Source organism: Eumetopias jubatus, unplaced genomic scaffold (assembly GCF_037043125.1).
Source record: "Eumetopias jubatus isolate StellerSeaLion01/CBP00866 unplaced genomic scaffold, mEumJub1_p1.0 scaffold_3, whole genome shotgun sequence".
NCBI classification, from domain to species: domain Eukaryota; kingdom Metazoa; phylum Chordata; class Mammalia; order Carnivora; family Otariidae; genus Eumetopias; species Eumetopias jubatus.
In genome coordinates, this window is record NW_028274809.1 from 59,556,381 (window position 1) to 59,580,674 (window position 24,294).

The window sequence follows — 24,294 nt, forward strand, 5'->3', positions numbered from 1 at the left end:
TCAGCCTGAGAGGGAACGAGGAAGTCCGATTGCTGCAGCTGCCGAAATGTCTGCCTGCCATGCGAATGCTTCTGATTTGTTGAGAAATACCAACTTACAAGTCATGATCCCTATAAAGCTGACAAAGAGCCTAAACAATTGACCAAAAAGTAGCCTTATTGTCTCTGTGTTTTACTGATGTCGATGAGGCTGATCACTTTGAATGTGTACTAAGGCAACTATTAGCCTTTATGAAGATGTATTTGGGAATAAGAATGTTATGGAAGAAGATCAAAGATTCTTATTAGAATGGCAATATTTAGCCCAGGTACTTGATTTAACTTAAAAAAAAAAAAAAGAAAAAAGAAGGGAATCCCCAACTTCTTCATACCAGTTCCTCGAAAAGGGAAAGAATTAATTTTGCAACAAGTGCAAATCCTTTACCCCAAATCAATATGGTTATCTAAGTCAACTTCATCATAATTAAATCCTGTTTGGATGAACATTTTTGCGAAAGGCTAATGAAATTTTTGTTTTTGCTGCCTGTGTCTTCTTTGCAGAGGAAGCAATGAGTGATTCTTAAATGGTCTGTGTGGAAAGAGGAATATAGATTTCAGAGACGATATCAGGTGTCTTATCCCACCAGTGCTAAAGCAAGCAAGGCCTTTGCTGTGCTGGGGCAGTGGCTCTCAGGTCAGGGGCTGAAAGCAGTTTCAGAGACCCCCTGGGGCTGAAGGCAGGGAGCATGATCATGTACTCGTGTCTGCCTTTGTCCTATCCATGTGCTCTTGGAAGGACATGCAGGAATACAGACCTGCCTTTCTGGTCACTGCTCTGGTCACTGTTACCAACTAACTTCATCACCCTCGGTAAGTCATGATCTACCCCCATGCTTCAGTCTCCTCATCTTCAGAAGGAGATAATAACACTCGAACCCCCAATTTCATAAAACTCTGGGCAGGTCGGAGAGCTTACATGGAACTTGCTGAAGTTCTCTAAAAACACTGGGTGTAGATCTCATTCTTGTAGACCTTGGTCTAGGAGAGTCTACAGTCTTCTCCAGCAGGGCCATGCAAACAGCTCCACTGCAGGACAGCACCAGCTTAGTAAAGGTTAAATAACACAAGCCAATTTATACCAAAGGCCAAAGCCACCTACTCATTCCCATAATCAAAAGGAAGAAAGATAAAAAGGCAAAAACATTTAAAAAGTTCCCGAGTTTTTGAAAGGCTCTCTTTCAAAACTCTTTCAGTTGCCACTGTCAAATAACAGGATCAGGCCCCCAAAGGTTTGCTGATCTCCCACATTAGTGTGCAGATTGCCATTCTCTTCTCCTTGTTGCGTTTAGCACTGCTGGGCTAAGGGGAAGAGAGAATGTGCTCTTTATAGCAGGAAAGCACATATGGTCACAGTTTCCGTAATCCCCTCCTTCCAAATATTCGAAGGCACCTGTCCCTTGAACAAGGCTGTTCAGTCTCCTAGAAAAAGTGGCTATCCTTTGAACCAGAAATTCATAAGCAACATTTTACCAAATCTTTCTTCAAAAAGGCAGCTTTTCCAAATTAAGAGATACCAGCATTTGAATCTGAGGATTTGGATATCCTGTTGAACCCTCAAATTTTTGGCAAAATAATTTGAAGCATTCGGCAAGCTGATACATATGAAATGTCAAGCAGCATTTACTTCTTTGTTTAGCTCTGGAAATCAGACTCTGTATGGGATCTAAACTATTTGGCCCAAGAAAATTGCTAGCTGGGGTCACTTGTGCTCCCCACCTTCCTATGCGAGAGCTCCCTGCATTTAGAAAGAAGTCTCCCAGCCATGGGCCACATTTAGCATTTTATTTTTAGCCTTGTGTTGATACCAAAAACATGGAAGTAAACAGGAGGTTGTCAGGCATATCTAAATAGCAGGAGAAGATTAAATTCATGTCAGGGAGAAATCTAACTGGCCCCGGCAGTAGATAAATTGTTTCCCATGAAGTGCTACTAAATAGAATATTTATAAGTTGCTTGCTTTTTCTGATGTCGATGGAGATGATTTTCATGTCCCAGGTTAGCTCGCCTTTATTTATGCATTTTACTGATTTCATTCTGGCTGAGTTGGATGTGCCGCCGTACATGCATGTTTCCACTGCCCTCTACTGGCTTGAAGGTGTCATGTGGGACATTGACTTGAAGGGCCTTCTCAACACAACTTTTCTACAACAGAACTTTGTTTGCAGAAGGACTCTTTAAACTGGGGGAGGCACAAAGCCAGGGCAGTCCAGGACAAAAGAGGTCATGATTTTGACTCTGGCATCCATGCTGTAAGATGTTAATTTATTATATACTGATGTCCAGTATTACAAAAGCCAGATGAAATTAATCTTTTATAAGAGTTCAGTTATTCTTAAGCCCCTGTCATTGTTCCTTGTGTATAAGGAGATCCTGTATCTTGCTTTTTATTTATTTATTTTTTAAGATGTAGCCTAATGGAACAAAATGAAAATGCAGCTCAAAGATTTTTCTCTTCCTAAGCTAATGATACTTACTGGGCTGCTATCTTAATAAATTTTTTTAAGAGCTGAACGCGTTTGCTGGGCTGGGAACAAAGGCAAATCTCAGTGACGACCCAAAACTGAATTTCATTAAATCTCCTCAGGAACAAATCCAAGTTTGCTGTGGTCTTTTTAAAATTATGCCTTCCAAATGTGTGATAGATTAGCTCCAGCTAGAAAAGAAAAGAAAACAATTTTATTTCTTTGTTTCTCAATCAAAACACCAACGAGGCTTCTCTATTTGTCAAGACGAGTTGACGCTGGTCAGCAAATGTGAATCCAATCACTGGCCAGGATTCAAGCTGTACCTACAGAGCGAGGGGGCTTCGGTGGGGCCTCTTAAATAGAGAACTATCAACGAGTACTATTGGTTTAACATACTCAGGAAGACTACTATAAATCATTACGATTTTTCTTTAAGACCCAAAGACTTTGTAACAGGCCTTATTAATAAGCTCAATATTTGCACAAACGATCAAGTGGTCTCCATCTTGCAGCACACATCAACATTTGCAGCTGAGCCAACTGGCAGGCTTCATCCAGAGTTGCAATGGTACCTGCTCATGCTCTCCACCAAGCACCTTACCTCATGCACACAGTTGAAGAGTTCCCAATCATAAATTGTCATCTGGTATGCTAAATCTTTGGAGCTCATTAGTTCAAAGGTTCCCACTGTTCCGACAGTTGGGCCTTCCTGCTCTGGCAAGGGAGTCTATGAATAATAATGCAAAAATATATCAGAATCTCAGAACAGATAAGTACTTCAGGCTGAATGCTTTAAGGAGTTTCTGAGGGTAAAGGATTCTGGAGACGCTTTCAGGAATATCTCGAAACTTTGGTTTTACCCGAAGGAGAAAGATGTCTTTGCTCTTAATGCTCACTTGACTCAGCACCATCCTTAGAGTCATCATCATCACTATCATCAGTTCCACTGACTGAAAAACGTGGACCATGGCAAATAAGATTTGGTGAGGAGTGACCTATGGAGGTCCCCTTGCGCTTGGGCCCAGGAGATCCCTGGAAACAATTCCTTTTCTCTGGTAAAGGTATAAGAAGTCTTTGGAGAGGTTTTCCTCCTATTTTCCACTGCAGCTGTTCCGGAGCAGGTACTGGGATGGCAATTTTGGACATTTAACCACAGCACCACTTACTGTTGCGGGGGCTGGTGATCGTGGTGATGACATTGCTGCTTATCCAGCTCGTGTAACACACGGCCCGAGCTTACTGGCTCACCGAGGGCTCTGTGTGCTGACATTACACATGCTGGCCCATCCCTCCACTCTCGGATGAGAGATGCTGAGCTAGAAATCATAGCCATATGGTCACGGTGTTCTGGGCTAGGGCTCCAGGAAACCAAACTCTGCTACTCTCCGGAAGGCTCTCATTCAAAACTTTCTACCTGACTCACTGATCTCATTTGCCTTTCCTTAGTAAAACGAATGATTTGTATGCCTTGGAAACTTATGTATACTATATGGACATTTATGGATCTGTAATATATGTCCAAAGTTACAAAAGGCCCATTTCTCTAATGTCATGCTAGCCACATTGGGATATTCGATATTTACGTTGGAAATGCTAATATTGTGCAAGTTCTATCATCATCATCATCAGCAGCAGCCATAACCATTATATTCCATAAATGCTCACTGCATTCTGGGCACTAAAGAAATGACACATTCAGGGGGTGCCTGGGTGGCTCAGTCATTAAGCATCTGCCTTCAGCTCAAGTCATGATCCCAGGGGCCTGGGATTGAGCCCCACATGGGGCTCCCTGCTCAGTGGGGAGTCTGCTTCTCCCTCTCCCTCTGCCTCCTCCTCCCCCCTGCTCATGCTCTGTCTCTGTCTCTCTCTCTCTCTGTAAAATAAATAAATAAAATCTTTAAAAAAAAGAAAAAAAGAAATGACACATTCAGGATATAAGTGATCCCTACAAATTTACAGTCTAAGGGAGGGTCAGCTCTGACCAGAGAGTCCCTCTCGACACTCAATCAACAGTCAGCTGCTGGCATTCATGTGTGGGTATGAAGGACAGACAGAAGCATCAACACACACCTGATGCCCAGATACATGGATAAACGCATGGAAGAACAGGAATGGGCTTTTTGAGAGTTAGTGGGCATTTCAAATGAATGCACGCAGCCCTTAGAGGTTCTTGGAGAAAGAAGCCAGGCTATAAAAGATTAAAGAGACAAACTTGGGTGGGTTAAAACAGCAAGGTTTCCTCTGAGCACCCAGGCTGGTCTGTTGAAGGATGGCTAGAGACACAGCAAGGCTAGAAAGCTGTCAGGAGACCTGTTTGTTGGAAACAGAGAGCCTCGGGAACCAAACAGACAGCTCAAACAGCTTTAGAAAGTCTGTGAGTTCCAGATGAAGAGCTGGGGTTTTGCAATAGGGCAGCTTTGGAGGGCAACAGACTCCAAATGCAAACCCTACTCTAACTACAAAGACTGGGATCGATTCCCTCCTCTCTTGAATGTCTGTTTCCAGCTCTGGGAACTTGGTGTTGCAGTACTGGGTATGTAGGCTTAACAGGATTGACTGGGAATAATGTCAGTGTATCACATAAGCAAAGTGCTTGGCACAGAGGAGGCCCCCCCCCCTCCAAATGAGTCCCCTCCCCACATGTGCCACAGCGATGCAAATGCACGGGAAAGTATGGGACATAAGAGCTAAGCACCGTTGTTCCTGATGCGCCCGATGTGGGGCACAGAGAGTAGGAAACAAAAACATTTATTCCGAAGTTGTGAAACTTAGGGAACCAACCTGAAGCTATGGGCAAGTAGCTTATGGAAACAAGTACGGAGAACTGTTTCAAGCAGGGTAGTCCTGTCAGGCGCAGACAGGCTCTGCACACTCTCCGCCCCCGCTTGCAGCTGCTGCTATGTGCCCAGCCCTCTGCTCCACGCAGCTGCCCTCTTGCTCTCTTCCTCCCCAGCCTCCCCAGCTCCCATCTCTTTTCCTTGATGCCTTACGGCTTTTCATAGAGGGGATAAACCCAGCAACTACAGGGAACGTACCAGTGTTAAGAAATACATAAAATTCTTTAAGTCATGGATGCTGGTCTATCATTCCTGCATCCCTTTTGAGAGAGTAATAGAATCTCTATTTTTTTGTTTGTTTGTTCCTTTTTTGAGTGGGCAGGGCTCACCAAAGCCTCCTCCCTCCTTGACAAAGGGCAGGCTGGCCCCTTCCCTCCATGAACCACCAAAGAGGCAAGCTGAGTGGCCAAAGTGGCTCTTCTATCTGAAGTGGGGAATTCACATGCTGACCCCGGGGCCCCCCAGGAAGCATCATCCCCTGGCTCCACTTTCTCATAGACAGTCCTGTGGACATTTCCCATCAGATGAGGAGCAAGAGAGCTTACGGAGGGTCTGCAGTACACAGGCAGGTCTGAACACTGCCTATCCAGAGGCACAGAACTCCCATGTAGTCTCCCTCTGGAAGAACAGCATTGTTACCCTCCAATTTCCAACTCAAGAACCCAAGACATAGAAAGGGTACAGTGATCGTCAGTGACAAAGAGATGGCTAAAGGCAGCCACCATCCCAGCATCCCTCTTTCCCCCTCTGTGCCTAGCTCTGCAATGGCATTTATCACACCATCTTCTCCTTACACCCTGGAATCCCTCACTACACTGTGGGTTCCTGAAGGCACATGAAAGATTTGTCTTCAAGACCATTCCAGAGCCAGAACCACCCACAATGCCTGGAATGATAATCATACATAAAGTCTAAGGGTAGAAAATGGGTAAGAGCAAAACCAAATTACAGTACAATGGGGTTTTATTATAATTTGCTCTGCACTAACATTTATGCTCAAATAAAATGTCCAGAGATAAAGCTCCAGAATCCAAACAACTAGGATAAATCACTGGCACTCTGCTATTTCTAGACAACACAGTATAGCCCTACAATGTGTTCTGTTCCAGGCTGTTCGTGTTAGTCTCATCTCCCTAGTGTGACTGTAACTGTCATAAGGACAGAGTCTCTGGGACGACTGGTCTAGTGTCCCACAGAAGCCAGCATAGCACTGAGTACAAAGCAGACACTTCATAAGTATGTGCTGATAGATCAAAGGGTTTGGCCAACATTCTGTACTGCAGAGTCATCCTGTGTGCGATTCTTCCTAGAAAGACTGTCCTCAGGGAAATCTTCAGAAAGCTGGAAAAGGCTCCATGTCTCCAGTTTTGTGAGACAGGTAGGGTTCGACCACTCCTTAGTACGATGACATAACTCGCCGCCCAGTGAATGGCGGAGCACCACATGGAGGAAGTTAACAAGCTCTCATTCCCCAGTACTTGTGGCAAAGTAAATGCCTTTCAATTACCCAGGCCTTAACATGGAAGACTAGCAAGGACTAAGAATTCGTAAGGCTGCAGGATGATGTGCAAATAAACAGAGGCTTAAAGCGTTAGTGTCTGCCTGACAGGGAGCTGGAAACAATCCACACACTCCATCCACACACCATGTCATCTTTCGCTGCGGCCAAGAACCGGTTGGCAAGAGAGGCCAAATGGCCGTGTGGCAAACACATCGCCCAGCACCTGTAACAGGGCTAAGCTAACCTGGTTTTTGATGGTGTTCATTTCCAGGAGAGGGCAGCACGACTCATGTATGCCGTTTTCCCCCCAATCCCTCAGTGTTGGGAAATATTGATCTTTTAGAAAGCAGTGAATGTGGATGACTAAAAAATATAAATGAAAGGACTGTGTGCAGACAGATCTTCTAGCACCCGTGGCTGAGGCAAGCAAGGGTGCTCATGGGCAGCGATGGATGAGGGACAGTGAGAGAACGAAGGCCACATTTGCTAAATTCTCCTCTAGAGGGATTCAGAAGATGGCAACAATCCACTTAACTGCACCAGAGCGCCCAAAATGGCTCTCCCCCAACTCGAACAAAGAATTAGCATGAGGCCAAAACAAGCTCTAAAACAGTTCTCAGGAGGAGAGGAATCTTGATTTACTTCTAAGGTCTGATTTGATGACACTTGGATATTTTTATGCAGCACCCACGTGGCTAAACTCTCCCCTGAAATGTGAGGTTGTTTACCTCTTGCTCTTGTTGCACTTTTCTTAGTAAACTCAGCCCCGTGTGTCCCAAGATGGAGAAAACTGCTTCCCCATCCTCTGCACTGGCCCTGCAGGCTTTCCAAGGTAGCTTGAGAGCTACTCACCTACATGTCTAATTTTTATAGGATAACCAGAAATGAACCTTACCATCTACATAAAAGACGGGAGGCTACTCAACTGTTAGGATGGGCTGCTTAATCCTTTACTCGAAGACAGCTCTGTGTGGGCTGGCAACAAGGGTTTGGGGGACTTAGGGAAGAAACTGCTGGCCTCTGGTATTTCCCACCCAAGTTGGGGCCCTTTCGGGGAACTGCATTTTTCTTAGACCTGAGAGTGGCTTTTCCCTGATGCCTTTCTACATCCCATGAAGGAGCGTGATACTTCGCAGTGTCTGGTCTTAAAACATTTTTTTCTCTCCTGGTCTAAGCATTCAGATTCATTTTTAATATTACTGTCTAAATTGGGGGGATTTCAAGGAGGTCATTTACTACAGAGAGGTCTAAAAGCTGAATTACGCCCCAATAGTGGTGCTACTTGGCTAATTTCCACAAAAGAAAATCTAAAGCTCAGAGCATATCAAATGGACACCTGAGGCTTACCTAATGGAGCACAGAAAAAGAAAAAGCCAAGGAGCATTCAAGAGTTTTTAGCAACTCGGTTCAACGTAACAGCAAAATTCAGCTCCAGACAAGTTTTTCTGATTGCAGACACTGCTCTGAGGAGGCCATCCACACCTACCAGTGAATCGAATTGCTCTCGCGGGCAAGCAAATAGGCGTCCATTAATGGTGAGCGTCGTAAATACTGAAACATCATTAGGTTTGAGCACCACCTTTTCTGTGAACATAAAAAGCATGAGATTGCCTATTAAATGCATCTGAGATTTGCTGCACTGCCCTAATCACACCAACAAATTGTCAGCTTGGTGAATTACCGGAACACGCAGAGCGACTGCATAAAATACAGGACCGAAGGGGCCCACTGAATAAAAAAGACGTAGCATTCAGGCAGGCACAGGACACTCAGGATGCCATCAGAAAATGACCACAAAACAGGAATGCAAGTAGCCGAGGGTCAATTCACCCAGTTCTGTGCTGCAACTGTAATTATCTACAAAAACCGCACTTACTATTTATATGACAAATTATGTTTCCAGATGGTAATAATGCCCAGCACTGTGGAGATGGAAAGATCACTTTTAGAAAACTTAGGGGGTTTCTGAGAGCCCAAATGACTTTAGATATAAAATTATTTTTTCACGGATTCCCTAATTTGGAGGGCAGTGGCATGACCTTTAGATTAAGCCTCCTATATTTTAAAAATTAATTCATTCAACAAATATTTATTTAACATGTATTATATGCTGGACACTGCTCCAGGCATTGAGGACACAGAAGGAAACAACACAGGGGAAAAAAAAAATCCTGATCCAAAAAGAGCTTGCATCACAGTGAGGGATGCAGACAGTGAACAAGACAAATATATGAGAGAGTGAGCAGCCACGGGGAGAAAAACCAGCGGGGAAAGAGGCTAGGAAGTATACGTAAGCAGGAGAGGATACAATTTGAGAAGGGGAATCAAAGAAAGGAAGGAGGGGGCCTCAGGTGGACGCGGACATTCGGGTGAAAACCCGAAGGAGGCGAAGGAGGGGCCCTGGACAGCTGTGGAAAGACTTTGCCACAGGGATCGGTGAAGGCAGGCATCCTGGGTCCCGTGTGCCTGGGACAGAAATGGGAGGGGTATCTTGGGAATCCAGGATGCATTTAAAAATCCTGCATTGGTAGAACCATTTGCCTTCAAACGTGGCAAAAATGGCTTACCCGATCCTGAAGGATCCCCCTGCTGTTAAATCATTTCCAGATAAATGAGCCTTACTGCTCATTCTTTGGGCTCTCACGGCAACACATGCTGACTAGACTAGTTCCAAAACTCTAGCCAGCATGGATTATAATTATTCACTTATTATTGTCTACCTCCGTGCTGGCCTGGCAACAGCCTGGGGACACGGCTGCACCCAACACATTTCTCCCGTCCCAGTCATACTAAGTGGCCAGTGAATATATATGGCGAATGAATAAATGACATTTCAAGAAAGCGTAAGGCAATTAAGTAATCCCATGGGAAGACTACTCCTCATTTTATTCGATGAGTTGGGTTCCTGCCCTCTCTACAAGGTAAGGAGGGGAACCATCATCAGCTGGAAAGAACTAGCCTATGATCGCCTCCAACTTCTAGACTTTTGGAAACCTATGGCCTATGCTTGTCAAGCCGTCTTAGGGTCCATATGTCGCAGAGCTCCGAGACCTTAAGCTTTTTTGTTTAGGGTTTATATAGAAAGAGCTCCAAGCTGACATCCACACCAGAGTCCTCAGCTCCAGCTGCCTCAGATATATTGCTTCACCTCCTCCTGCTTTATAGTGGGTACCTACAAAATAGGGCATATTAGACATTCACCCAGCCCACTTCTAACCATATTATTTTGTTATTTGTGGGAGCACACAGAGCACCAATTTGTCCCTTGGATCTTCTTGGAAGGCCCATGCTAACTCCTGGCAGGGTTTCTGTTTGAATGGGATATTCCATTTTGCAGAAGCCCAATGTGCTAATTAAAGCTGTTACCTCCTCCGGAGCTCATCTTGACGATGATCAGGCCTTCCCCAGAGCCCAGTTTGTCAGCAACTGCACTGATGACTTCCTTCACCGAGGCAGCCACCGGTACCCGAATGGTTGTGTAGGTGTGGTCCATGCAGTAGACTTTAAACAGAACTATTGGGAAGGCAGTAACGATATGGTAAGTTGGTCTTGGGAGTTCTTAAGAAAACCATCAGCGGTGGGGCATGTTTAGATAACCCCCCAAATTTGCACCATCTCATCACTCTTACTACTGTACCTGTCTGCAGTCAGCTATGCCTGTGCCTGCCCACTTCCAAAACTCCTGACCTTCACATGGGTCTAAGGATAGGTACACACATGGCTGCCATCTCCAACTCAAAGAACCACGGCAGATATTTGTGGAAAACCCATTTATAAGAGATGGGGAACAGAGGAAGTATGTTTAGGCCTGTCTGCTGGGTCTACCCTTGCCTATGAGAGTTTCTTTTTCATAATCCAGGCAGTGATGGGCAGTAGGCTGATTGCTAGATGGCTGCTGCCTGGCGGGTTGGTGGGGAAGCCAAAGCTAACACGTCTGCCAACAGGAGCGCTTCTGCCCAGGGCATGAACACACACTGATGTTCCTGCTCACTTGTTCACCAGTTTGTGTACTTTGGGGCTGGGCCAGCATCGAGCTCAGCAAACCCATATATGGCACCTACAGGCTCACCTCTGAACACAAACCCTGGGAGCAATTCCAGCTACTGTAATCCGTGGGTTTAGAGGCGCTCCTAAATGACAAGATTCAGTTGTGGGCTTAAAATGAACATTTTGTCATTATTATTCATTCTATTTCGGTTGCGATTCTTGAGACAAATCTTAAAGAACCAAATGGTAATTGTCAGCATGTGCCCCCTCCCTCCTGGCAGCTAACAACGCAGTGCTCGGGGCCAGAGTGCCTTCTCTGGGCGGGAGTCCTGCTCTTCAGGGGACCCCAGCGCTGCCCCTCTGCTTGGCATTGCAAAGTGCTAGCCATCTGCCTGTCAGCTCTTCCCGGAGGTGGGCGAACTTGACAACTACTTCCTGGGATCCTCTTTCCTTCCTGCAGGCAACGGTGGTAGTGAGGGAGAGGCAGAATCAGGGAAGTGTGGACAAGCACCTCCGCTCCAGGCCCAGAGTTCAAGAGGATAAATAACTGGAATGCAAAAGGGCACCTTCAAGCAAACCTTTTGGGGTGCAAAGAGATAGTCCAAGAAAAGCTCTTCAGTGGGCCCAAGGGTTCCCAGGGGAGGGATTTTATTGATTTTGAGTAATCTACACAACCATGAGTTAGAAGAGAATTCTCACCTTCATCCGAGCCACGGATAGGCTGGCGCTTTTGGGCTCTCTCATCACCTGTGTTGAATTGTTGCAAAAGAACTTTGTGCTGTAAAAATAACCACAGCAACCACCATAAGGGGAGAATGACTGATGCACACTTGCAACTCAGAGGAAACACACTTGAGAAGCAGAGTCAAGAAATGAGAAAACATATTTTGTGTTTACAAACACATCCCTTTCATACATTGCACTATAATATTTCTGGAGAACTGTTACCCAACAGGGCACAATTAGAGAATCCTAATCTGTGGTCACTTACCTTCTTTTGTGGAGCCTTTGCATCTTCTGAACTATGAGAAACAGAGAAAGCACATTAATTAATACCATTGGTACTGTTATTTTGAATTGGTTCACTTGTACAGCACTTTAATCTTAAATTACAAAAGGAAATGACAGCAATCCTTGAGCAACCCTCATATTAATACACAGAGGACACACGAAGAGATCAGCTCGCATCCCAGGCAGACTCCTGGCAGAACTGATGTTGAAAGCCAAGATGTCTAGCTTTCAGGGTCTTTCTACTAGCATACACTCTCTCTGGTATTTACTGTAGGCTCAAAGTACAGCATGTGAAACCTTCCATGTTTTCACTGAGGGAACGTAAACATTCACCAGCAACAGCTTTGGTGGCAGAAAGCGAATTTTCCATATAAGTAATTCCCCCTCATCTTTCTTTAAATGCCACTATTTTATTACTGGATTCACTGCCTCAAACCAAAGGGACCCGAGTTTACTAAGTGAGACGCCCCACAGGAGGATATCCGCCTTGTGCCAGGCTTTTTCTTGGCAGCCACCTGGCACAAAAGGAGCAGAGCAGAATCTCCCCGCTTCACCTGGCCTTATCCCATCACCCAAGCCCGACGCCCCATCCACTCAAACCAGAACACCGTGTGGCTGATGAAAAACCAGCTTTTTGGAAGATGTTTTGATGGAGAAGCAGGCACTTACTTGATGAAAACACACCCCCAAGCCAGGCCCTTCCTTACATTTGCTTGACAATCTTCTCTAGCTCGGGCAGTTGGTCCTTGAGGGCAGCAATCATCCGGGCATCATCTGATACAGACACATAAAACTCCTGTAATTGGCAAAGGTCACAGGCTTTTAATAACAATTGCCGAGGTACACAATTCTGTCAAGAGCAACAAAGATGTGTCCCTACGTCATCTGCTTTTTTAGCATCTCCAGACCATGGTTGCATGGATTGGAGACCAAAAAAGAAAAAGAAAATGTTACAATATGTCTAGATTCAAAACTGCAAGTGAGAAAAGGTTTTGGAAATAGATAGTGGTGATGGTGGCATAACATTGTGAATTAATTAATACCACTGAATTGTATCCTTGAGGATGGTTAAAAGGGCAAATTTTATGTTTGATGTATTTCACAACAATGAAAAAACTCAAAAAAATTTTTTTAAATTGCAGATGAACTGTTCATAGGATATTTATATGAAAGGCGATGTAATGCAATGTTTTAGAATGGGTCATTTTATAGCTTACACTTCAAGAGCACTTTTTCACCTCAATATTTTTTTCAGGGAAATTTTAACATTTATTCTGAATATTATTTTAGCATTTGTTGTTTATTTACTATTTCCCACTAGGAGTGGTTGATTTTTGGTGGTAAAATGCAGGCATGGTCTTCAGGACTGGACTGACGTTCTGCTGAGTTTGGTAACAACTCAGGACTCTTTATGGATGCCCTGGGGCCGATCCTGACCGCCAGGCAGCAGCAGCTGGGCCTGCTTTTTGCTCAGGAGCAGTGGCCTCCACAGCGGAAGATGACAGCTGTGGTGGTACCAACTTAACCACCACTCTGGTTCCTCTGCAAGACAGTCCTTTTTTCAACTGGTAGCAGCCAGGAGTCAATGCATGACCCAAGCTACGATCGTTCCTTTAGAGTTTCAAAATACTTCACTCCACAGCCTTGAGGGTCACTCACAGTCCCCTCTCCTCCCTTCCCCACCTCTCTGCCTGCCAAATTATATGATTAAAAGGGGGAAAGGGGGCTCCTTTCTTTTGGATAATTCATTCTTGAATTAAGGTTTGAAATAGAAGCCACATTGCCTTTTGCCTGCACTGAAGATCCTCATCTACATTTGGGAGGACAGAGTGAATCATCAAGGACTGGATGCCAGGGCCCATGCTGCAATGGGGGGCTGGAGCCATGGGAAGGAAAAGGGAAGTTCAGCTTAAAATACTGTTGATGACATAAATCATGTCCCTCTGGAACTACCTTATGGTCCTAGAAAGTCCTCCACAAAATTATCTCAATAAAATTTCAGTCCACTCAAAAATAGGTACCATTGGATCTAGCAATCCCACTTCTAGGAATATGATCAAGGACAGACCTACTTACACAAAAATGTTCCCTGTACTATTATTCGAGGAACGTAGAAACTGGAAATGATGTAGATATTCAACACGATAAAAAATAAGCATATATGTGGCAGAGCTACTCAAAGGTCATCAGGAATTTTTACTAGAAAAACGGCACTGACATTGAAAAGTCCTTATATAAAGTGGAAAAAGCAGCCTACAAAATGATGGGTACTATGTGATTATGACCATAGAAAAACTGCAAAGAAAAAGAGAGCAAGTGAAAATACATTACAAGGCTACCAGTTATTGAATTAGAAGGGCAGGGGGCTGGATGATGTTGTTTACTTCTCTCATAGTACCTTTCTGATGAACATGTTAACAAAGAACAGAATTTGCAATCACAATCTCTCTGGGGAAGCTGTGTGCTGCTGGGGAGTCCTGGTACAGCAGGACAAAGATGTATTCTCAGAAGGGAGGACTCCGCGTACCTCAAGGAAAGCCACGGCCACGTCATCCTCCTGTAGGGCGTCTCCATACACAGTGGCCCACTGCAACACCAGGCGGATGACTCGCCTCTTATTGTTGAGGGCGTAATCCATTTTCTCCTGCTCTGTACCTTGTGAAGCCTGCGCGTGGTAAGTGCCGCGGAGTCAAGGAAGACATCTGGTCATTTCACACTCACTGCACTGAGCCACTTGCAAAGGCAGAGAATGATCTATCCCAGTTTCAGAAAGCCAGCCTTTTGGACTGATGGGACCCCTTCCTCAGGCCCTAAGAAAAGCCCCACCCACAAAAAGATCCTGGACCAAGTGCCTAGAAAGCCTTGTTCATGTCTGCTGACTCTGACAGGGTAGTCGTCCCAGGAATAAGACTCGCATGGCTCCACTTGGACTTGTGTGTTGACAAGGGTTCCTATTGTGCCTTGCTCCAGCCCCCATCACACTCCCTGGCTTCCCTCTGCCTGGCCCTTCACTCCTTGGGGGAGGCAGTGTTTCCTGCTGTTGCTTATCTCTCGGGGCCTTGCCAACCCTTTTTGGTTCCTATGATTCTGCACATATGTCTATAGAACCACTTCATTGTGTACATTTCAGCGAAACCCTTCTGAGTGGGCATCTAAATTCTGCTGGACTGATGCCAAGAATGCATGGGCCTGGAGGAAGACAGGCTCACCTAGAGTTAAGAAGAGCAAAGGTTCCTGCTATATGGATCTGGTGAGGGATTTCGACACACTATATCATAACGTCTTCTCCTGCCTCAAACCACAACTTAACTCATGCTGGCTTTTTGTGCCTTTATGGCTAGACATCTTAACGAAACTATAAGCTCCTGGAGGCCTCTGATGATATATTACTTGCCTTGTATTCTGTACCATGCCCAGCACAGTGACTTTCAGCTGGCAATTGTATTTATCCATTAGTACAATAAATACTTAGTTGAGTGCCTTCTGATGTGTCAGGTAAAGGCTTCTGCTCTCAGTTTACATTCGTGTGTGTATTACAGTAGAGGGAATATAGTATGTGATCAAGAAAGATTTTAGAGGAGACATACCACTCCTTTTTCAGTGATTTATAGCAGATCATACTGTAGACAATTAGTTCAGGGAACATTTCCCTCTTTATAACTTACACTGTATCTTGCACTAGAGTACCTTAGTTAAGTTCTACTTTATAGTCTTGTGATAAAAGCATCCTTCCCTTCCTACCAGTGAGCAAACTGACTGCAAAGGCGCACAAATGGCCAGGATCACATGGTGAGAGTATGGAGTTGGTTTTGAAAAAGACTCCTAACTCCAACTAGTTTTCTTCCCCATTACACAGCACCCCTCCCTCTGCCTCATAGTTGGCTACAAGCCTAGCTGTACCTTAGCTTACGACCATGACCTCAAAGTCTCAGTAGAAAACTGCCTTGTGGCAGTGCTGTGCTTGACAGCTAAACCCGTAAAGGGCCTTTCCTAAAGGGACTATAAATAATCATGATCAAGGCAAATGACAGAACCTTAAAGCAAAGGTTTACTGCATGTAAATGGGTTGCAAAATGGCTTTCATAAATTGAGCACGGGATTCATAAAAAAGAAAATTGCTCAACCCATATTGCTACAATTCTCTCTGAGCTTACAATAAAAAAAAGGGAAGAAAGTTCGCTTTATGTGAAAATTATTTCTTTTCTGATTAACCCTTAGGCCCCTTGCTTGTATGCACACATAACTCAGTTTTTCTTTCCAAAGAATTGCAATGCAGGCACAACATTTTATCACTATTTTTATGGGACCTAGCAACACAGTCTGGCACTTGGTGGGCACCAAATGAGTTATTCTTTAATGAAAAATATGTACTGATTCACCTAAGAGTCAGTAAGAGAGAGAGAGATTGAGTCTTTCTTACTTGCACAAGATGGAGATGGTTTGAACTATCAAATTTGCTGTCAAGCAGATATAATGCTAACTTTCCAGATTATCTTTTTTTTTTTTAAGATTTTACTTATTTATTTTTAGAGAGAGAGAGAGTAGGGGGAGGAGCAGAGGAGGTAGGGGAGGGAGGGGAAAGAATCTCAAGCAGACTCTGTGCTGAGTGCAGAGCCTGATGTGGGACTTGATCTCAAGATGCTGAGATCATGACCTGAGCCGAAACCAAGAGTCGGAGGTTTCACTGACTGAGCCACCCAGGCGCCCCTCCAGGTTATCTTGACTTGGACTCAGGAAGCAATGCAAACACTTGTGACTTGGATACAGTGATATCAGCAGCACACCTGTGGCTAATCTATAAGGCCTTAGGACAGGATATTAAATTTACATTATCTCTAGGGGTCAGGATAAAGATTTTTCTTGACTTCTTTCCTACGGGGGAAATCTGTCTTTTTTCTACAATGAAAGACAGAACATATGATTGGAAGGATTAACATGCTAACACTATAAATGTGTGTGGAGCTTTATAGTTTATAATAAATATGCTCCATGTGCTCACATGATCATATAACGCTCTCTATAAATACTTACAGATGAAACAGAGAGAAGAGATCTGCCCAAGGTTGTTCAGTGAATAAATGGTAGGGCTTATAAATCCAGACAGGGCTCTTTCCATTGTCGTCACCCCCAGCCCCCCAACAGTGACTGGATGTTAGTAGTGCTTGGGTTCATGAAATTATTGAGAATGATTAAATCTGGGAAGCAAAAATCCTGATGAGAATTCTTTTTTTTTCCTGTTTCTTTCCTTTCTTTTTTTTTTCTTTTGCCTAAGTTCTAAGTTTCCCAGAGCTGAAGAGTACCTAAACCAGAGCTGAGTGTCCTCTGCTCTTAATGAATAGCTCCCCAGGCTCCTGGGATCCAGCAATGACCAAATCCAGAGGGACTAGAATAAAGCTTGCTTTCTTTTCTCATGAAAGTTAAGTGTTTTTGCCTCTGGAAAAATAAAAGGAAGCACTGATTTATTTCACCAAGTCTCCCTTTCCCCTTACAGATGTTATTGGAGTGGTGGTAACAGTACTTTTATAAGTTGAATCCAGGCATATGCTCAAGTATTCTGCCCTTCCATAGGCAACATATCGTTCCATTCCTGAACAGTCTGTTGAATCAGAATCTCAAGGGACACAAAGAAGACTTTATGTAATTGATGATACTTGAAATGGTTATAGATGAGGTATTGGGGCTTCTATTGATTCCCATAATACTTTCCCCAGGCTTTTAGAAGATTTATATGATTTACTTTTAGATTTTATTAAACTCTTACAAAAAAGGTGGAAAAGAGGGGAAAAAAACTATATTCCCTTCAGAAAGCAGCAAGCGAGGGGTGGGAAACAACACCCCACCAGGTCCCTTATCTCAATATGATGTAAAACATTTAAACCCCAAAAGAGTGACATTTCAAATATAGTTTGTTCATAAATTCAAACACATCAGGAAGGTTGCAGAAACCGTTACCTTCTTTGGCGCTAAAACCAAAACAATGCATTAACCACTTGATGGAGAAAGATGTATTCTTATGGGAATACAAACCTAGCTCTTCTCCAGGACAAGCAACAATTTAGAAAGGATGATCAATGGATACCACATACATAAGATACTTTTTTTCCCTCCCACATAAGATACTTTTAACAACACTCTGAAATATATACTTGGCTAATGTCTATGTTAAGTGCAGTTAGCAGAGAAAATAAAATACATCATAATCCAGTGATTTTTGTCAAATGATAAGGAAATACATGTATTAAGTATGGTCATGACTCCTGATGTCATGACAGTTGGGTTCAGGTAAGAAGCAATATGGCTGCTTGAATTCATGACGAAAAAGACACAGAGAGATAACACAATTCTGGTGTCTCATAAAGTGCTAGATAAAAGTCCGTAAGAGAATCTAGAATTATTCACTGAATTCTTATTTTAAACACAATTAAGAAAAGGCCTTAATAGTCAAAATGGCCAAAGTCATCACTGACACACTGAGTGGATTTCAGATGATTCACAGAATCATAGAATCTGTGAGTTGCAAAAGCCCTTTGATTATATCTCCAACTCCACCATTTCAGAAGTAAGGAAACTGAGGTAGAATGAGCTTAAGTGATTTTTCCAAATCTATCAATGGAATTCTTGGGATTAGAACTCAGTTCTCTTATCTCTCTCTCCAGCACATTGTTTACCTGTCTCTGTTGGCATCTTTTGTCTGATATTAATATTCCTTTATGCTAACATGTATTATGCAGCAGAATTAGGTGATTTGAAGTTTATTGGATAGTGGGGCAATCAGTCCGAGATGCAGAAATTGATCCCAGAAAGTCCTCAAAGAAGACAAAGACCATACAGAAAATCAAGCATTAATTGCTGCAGCTCTGACAATCTGATCGCCAGGAAGGCATGTCTGAACTAGAGTATCTCTGCTATAGTTTCAACCAGTGTTCTTGTTCAGTACCTGCTGATTTAGAAAGCAGTGGGCTTGGGGGTGCCTGGCTGGCTCAGGAGGTGGAGCATGTCACTCCCGATCTCCTGATTAGGCATAGTAAGCTCTATGCCTAATGTGAGTTCAAGCCCCACATTAGGCATAGAGCTTACTTCCAAAAAAAAAAAAAAAAGCAGTGACTCACCACTATTCACCAAACATTCGTGAGGATTCAAATCCTAACTTGAGGTTTCTCTTGTTATGATAATAAGATTTGTCACCACCTGGGAGCATTAAATCAGAATCCTTAACAGCAGGAACAGGAAACATAAAAAGCCTCAAATGTTTGTTGATTGACTGGTTACCTTAATTCAATTACACTGTTTGGAGTACTATATATATAATACAGTTTTCAAAAACAAACAAACAAACAAACAAACATCACAGCTCTTTAAAACCTTTATCTAAATTATCTGAAATTCTGTTTTGTCAAGATGTCAAATACAGATCATGGATACATTCTAAGGAAGTTTATATTCAATGTCATCAGGAGGACTAAGTCCACACAAGTACCAAACATTGGGGGCATCTTTGAAACTGAATCTTTTAGTTACTGGGTATTAATCTATAGGAGCACAGCCTTTCAGAATGACTAAATGTTTGTCGAATTGGACCAGTTCCTTCAGCATCACACAAACGTGACTGAGGACAAACTAGATCTGTTTTCAGTGAGGATCAGGGCCGAGGATCCGAAGAGGTGAAGGCCACAGTGTAGGCTACAGTCTTTCTACCCAGGTTTAATATTCCATCGAGTCATTTTCCTCATGCGGGCTCTGCCGTTCAAACACTGTAATTATTTCATATATTTTTACCTAGTTATTATCTTACTCACCACAGGCACCTGTAATTTTTCTGTATTTTTTTTTTTACTGCTCATTTACTTATTCTTAATTCAGCTAATAATGGTTCCACATATTAAAATTATCATGGGGAAAGTAAGTGAAAACCTCCTAGGACGGAGAGGCAGCAGATTCATTACAGCCTACAACAGGGAATAAAATATTATGTATACTTTTTGCAGTAAGTACATGCTAATTATGCAGCTATTTATAAAACACTTATCAACATTCAAACTGATACTCTTCAGTGTTGTTGTTTTTAAAGCTCTGCTTTGCATACAGGATCTCTGCTTGCAGCTGAAAACAAACTTTGTGGGTCATCTGCCCACTGACTAGACAAAGCTTTGTTATATTCATTACATTACGCTATATTCCTTTCATGATGGTACAATATGTATTTATAGGGGGCACTATTTTATATGGGGCTTAAAGGTTTATAATGTGCTTTCACACACATAGCCTCATTTGATCCTCACATCAACCTGATGAACTGGGCAAGACAGGTATAATTACCCCTATGATACAGACGGGGTTCAGAAAGGTTAAGGATAATTGCTGAGTAATACAGTTTCTAAGACTCAGGTCTTAAACACAGGTCTTCTGACTTCAGAACTTGGGCTTTTCCCACTGTGTTATGGGGCCTCTTTACTACCCTGCTTGCCTTCGTGGAGCATCCTAACATCCTGAGCACCAAATCTATCCCTTCCTTCATGCAGCATGTGCTTGGAAGGCAAGTTCTTGAATTAGGCCACCTGGGTTCACATCCTGGCTTCCCTACTTACAAACCCTGAGACCCTTTGTTAGTTAATTGACCATTTAGAGCCTCAGTCTCTTCATCAGTAAAGTCAGAGGATTTCTGTTAAAGATGAGATGAGACAATATTGGTAAAACATGTAGAACGGTATCGGAGACATATTAAGTGCTCAGCGAGTGTTAGCTACCATCATTATTATTGATCTGCCCCCTGGAAATAATGTGAAATCTTTTAAATGGGCAGTTTGGGAACTTTCCATAAGACCTGGCCTCTCTGGGTTTGACTGTGATGCTATTCCCATCACACAGCTGCTCCCGTGTTTGTGAGAGCCTATGAACTTGAAGCTCCCAGGTCTGCTTTCTGCGCTGTCATTTTTCTTTATGTGCCTCCCATTTTCTTGCTCAGAATTTTTTCTCTCTCACTAATTTTCAGAATTCTCTGCATTTTTAGAAGCCTCTAGTTCTTGGCTATTCTTTTTAGTCTTAACTCAGGGGCTAGTATTCCCAGTAGAGATGTAGGATGTGGACTAACAACCCATTGCTGGGTTCAACCCACTACTGTTTTAACACTTACTAGCTAAGGAACTTGGGGAAAATGACATATCTGCTCAGTCTCACTCCCCTAATGTAAAAAGAGTACACATCCCACGGTGTTGATATGAGGCGGAGAAAATGTATATAAAGTACTTTGTAGAATATCTGATAACACGGTCATTTTTTGAGAAAGAAGACACCATGATCACATCATATCATCATCAAACCAAGTCTTCCTTATTGGAAATAAAGTCTCAAGTTGCATATCTGCAGAAGTAAATTGCTCTCATAGCAACATATGGATTGAACGCTTACAGAAACAATTGGGTGACTACAAGGGTAAAATTTGGCTTCAACAAAATTTAAGCTGACAATTTTCCTTAGACATCTAAATAATATTCCTAAAAATTTGGCTTAATCTAGAGAGTAAGAACCTGATGCTGTTTTGTAAATCATCAAGAAAAGCAAATTTTGATAAAAGTTCCTCCTAGGGAACCCCAGTCAACTTATAAAGAGAACACCCCAGGTCAATTTTACAGAGAAATAAATGATGGAGGCCCTGCCTTTTCAGTAAAGGAAGCTGTTGTGTTTGCTTTGTCTCTGTATAAGGGATACAGTATATATAAAGGTAGTTTTAGCTAAAACTTAGTGGCAAATCTGTATTCTGTTTTTTCCTCTGTGCTTCAAGAAATGACATAAATTCTTCCCATGCCCAAAGCATAGAGTTTGTGTATACTAAGCCAAAAGAAGTTAAGATGCTAAGAAAAAAATATTTGGCCAAAATTATTGCTGTATTTACATTTTTTATAAATTTTATATAAGCCATTGATCCCTTAAGATTCTTTCAGCCATAATGACAATCTGTCCTGAATGACAAAGACCTGTATTTGTTGACATAACAAAGAATCTTCGGCAGGGTAAGCTTCAGGATTGGTACAAGTGCAATGATGCTATCATAGACCCATTTTTTTTTTCCTGACTCTCCATGCATTTCAGCTTTGTCATAGGACTTATTTCCCTAGTCATCGTAGGAAGGCCATCACTGGTAATTGGGGCTATAGGCTTCCTGCTCTCTTTCTTAAAGGTTGAGAGAGCTTTTGACCCAGAAGCCCCAGGAAGCCTCTCTTTGAATCTCATTCTACTTTGGGCCTGCAGTATGAGAACAAACCATGACCAAGGGCAGCCAACTATTGAGTAGCTAGGCTGACCCACTGATGACAAGGACAATGTCCACTGCAACCGGAATTATTTAGTGCTACATGGAGTTTCTCCAAACATTTGCCAGAATATGTGTAATCTTAGGTGCTCACTTGGCTCCATGTGCCTTGATTTCTCCCACATGTAAAATGAAATAAATATCATGCCAGTCCTTTTTATGCCTCACAGGTGGGGGCTGGGTGCTGCAAAGATAAAGTAAATGACGTGAAAAGGCTCTAAATCAAGGATGTAGTTACTAAAATTCAAAATAACATTAACTTAGTTGTGATCACTTACTGAACTGAAAGGCCTGCATGCATTTGTGCAAATAAAAGTATGCTAGAGTTTAATCATAAAACACAAAATTAAGACAACAGGGGAGCAATGCTGTAGTAAACATCAAAAGCATTAAAATATTACATACTCCTTGTCTACTTTTAAAGTAAGGAAATGATCATATGTGTGGGCAAAGATTTAGCTGCAAGGATGTTGATTCATCCCATTGTGTCTGTCACAGGAAAAAATTTTGAAAAAAAAAAAGTAAATATCCAATAGGAAGAGGCTAAGAAAATAAATTATGACATATCTACCATATAATATTGTGAGTTAATGAAAATGATAGCATGTTTTTCTCATGCATTTGTGTCACCTTCTTGCCCAGCACTATATGACACATTGTGTTTAATAAGAGTTTATGGAATTAACTGAAAAAAAGATGTAGTTTCATATATATATATATATAAACAGACATATATATGTCTGAAAAGATAGCCACAGCATACTATTAAGTGAAGAAGAACATATTACAAAAAAGCATATACAACATAATCTCACTTATATAAAATATCTATACTTTGAAAAAAACTGTGGAGAAGTATTTAATGGCAGAGAAAGATATTCATAAAATATTTTTTAGTGACAAAGCATACAAAATTACTTACAGTATGATTCCATTGTTATATTTAAAAATATAGACCTACATGTGAAGAAAAAAAGACTGGAAGGATACATACCAAAATGTTAACAATGGTATTACCTGATAGGGTTATAGGTGGTTTTACTTTTCTTTTTAAAGACCAGTGGAAAACTGAGCTGAATTTTACATGCAAATTTTAAAAAAGATTAAAGAAACTGAAGATGAAAAGTACAGAAATTGAACAAATATAATTAAAAAAACTCATTAGAAAGCACTTGTATTCATCAGGTGAAATCGTGTTCCAAGCATATCTAATGAATAGAGATTTTCTCTCATTAGCACATAAAAGACCTGAAATATTAATGTTAAACAGAGTTCTACCATCTTCCTCTGTGCTAAAAGCAAAATTGGAGGTGACATACAATGTGGATTAAGGACAGAAATAGGTGTCAGTGGCTCAGGGCTCAAATCTTTTCTGTACTAGTAATTACCTTTCTCTGAGCAAATCATAATTTTTCATTATACTCGTTTATTGATTTGGAAAAAGAGTAGTGAAAGTACGGACTTCTTCATAGGGCTGCTAGGCACAGTCACAGATATTAAGTACTTTGAAAACACTCAGCCAAAGCAACTCACTTTAATGTGAGTGCTTTACTGGAACGGGGTTAAGTGTGTCCCTTCTCTCATGTTAATAATGGGGGATAACCCACTCGCTCAGCTTTACACAATTTCTCCCCGTTGCTTGTGCAAGAGGCGTTAAGCAGTTTATGTATATTTGTTGTTTTGTCTGCTTATCACCTTTTCCTCCACTTTCTCTGTTTTTCTTCACAGGCGGTCTCTGGGGGGCTGTCTGGGAAAATGCTTTGCCTTCCTTTGACCAACACGTCAGCAGGGACCCAAGCTAGGCCAACGAAACCCTCCTTCCTAGGGATGTGGGAATCAGGTGAGGGCCCAGGATGCTTGGAGCAGATTTGCCCCCAAGGCAAGGTCTTTACTTGTTGCCGCTGAGGCCCCTTTTGAAAGTCTGGGCTCTTCTAGGATTCCTTCAATTCTCTGAGTGACCCCACATCCCTCTGAGGCATTCCTATATTCCTTAAGACAGTCACGGTTGGTTTATGCTACTAATGACCAAAAAAACATAGCCTATAAAAGAAGCTCACATAACATGTTCCTCAAGAGAAAGGGGAACTAAAAATTGAGTCCTCAGCATCTTCTGTTTGCTCTCCTGTAGCAGGGTAAGCCCCTGGCATCC

The 24,294-nt window shown here is 42.4% G+C and overlaps 1 protein-coding gene across 8 annotated transcripts in view; it reads right to left on the bottom strand.

The window, feature by feature from the left end:
• RAPGEF4 (Rap guanine nucleotide exchange factor 4) overlaps window positions 1-24,294 on the bottom strand; it is a 121,297-nt gene that overhangs the window by 19,955 nt on the left and 77,048 nt on the right. For 5 of the 8 annotated variants that reach the window (XM_028122801.2, XM_088022109.1, XM_028122809.2 and 2 more), the window contains 8 exons: window positions 14,367-14,517; window positions 12,547-12,635; window positions 11,820-11,850; window positions 11,528-11,606; window positions 10,208-10,354; window positions 8,328-8,425; window positions 3,105-3,230; window positions 2,513-2,691 (listed from right to left, as the gene is read on the bottom strand). In XM_028122801.2, the coding sequence (XP_027978602.2) occupies window positions 2,513-2,691; window positions 3,105-3,230; window positions 8,328-8,425; window positions 10,208-10,354; window positions 11,528-11,606; window positions 11,820-11,850; window positions 12,547-12,635; window positions 14,367-14,517 (900 nt within the window). The remainder of the gene's footprint in view (window positions 1-2,512; window positions 2,692-3,104; window positions 3,231-8,327; window positions 8,426-10,207; window positions 10,355-11,527; window positions 11,607-11,819; window positions 11,851-12,546; window positions 12,636-14,366; window positions 14,518-24,294) is intronic. The other 3 variants (XM_088022107.1, XM_088022105.1, XM_088022104.1) reach the window with 2 other exon arrangements.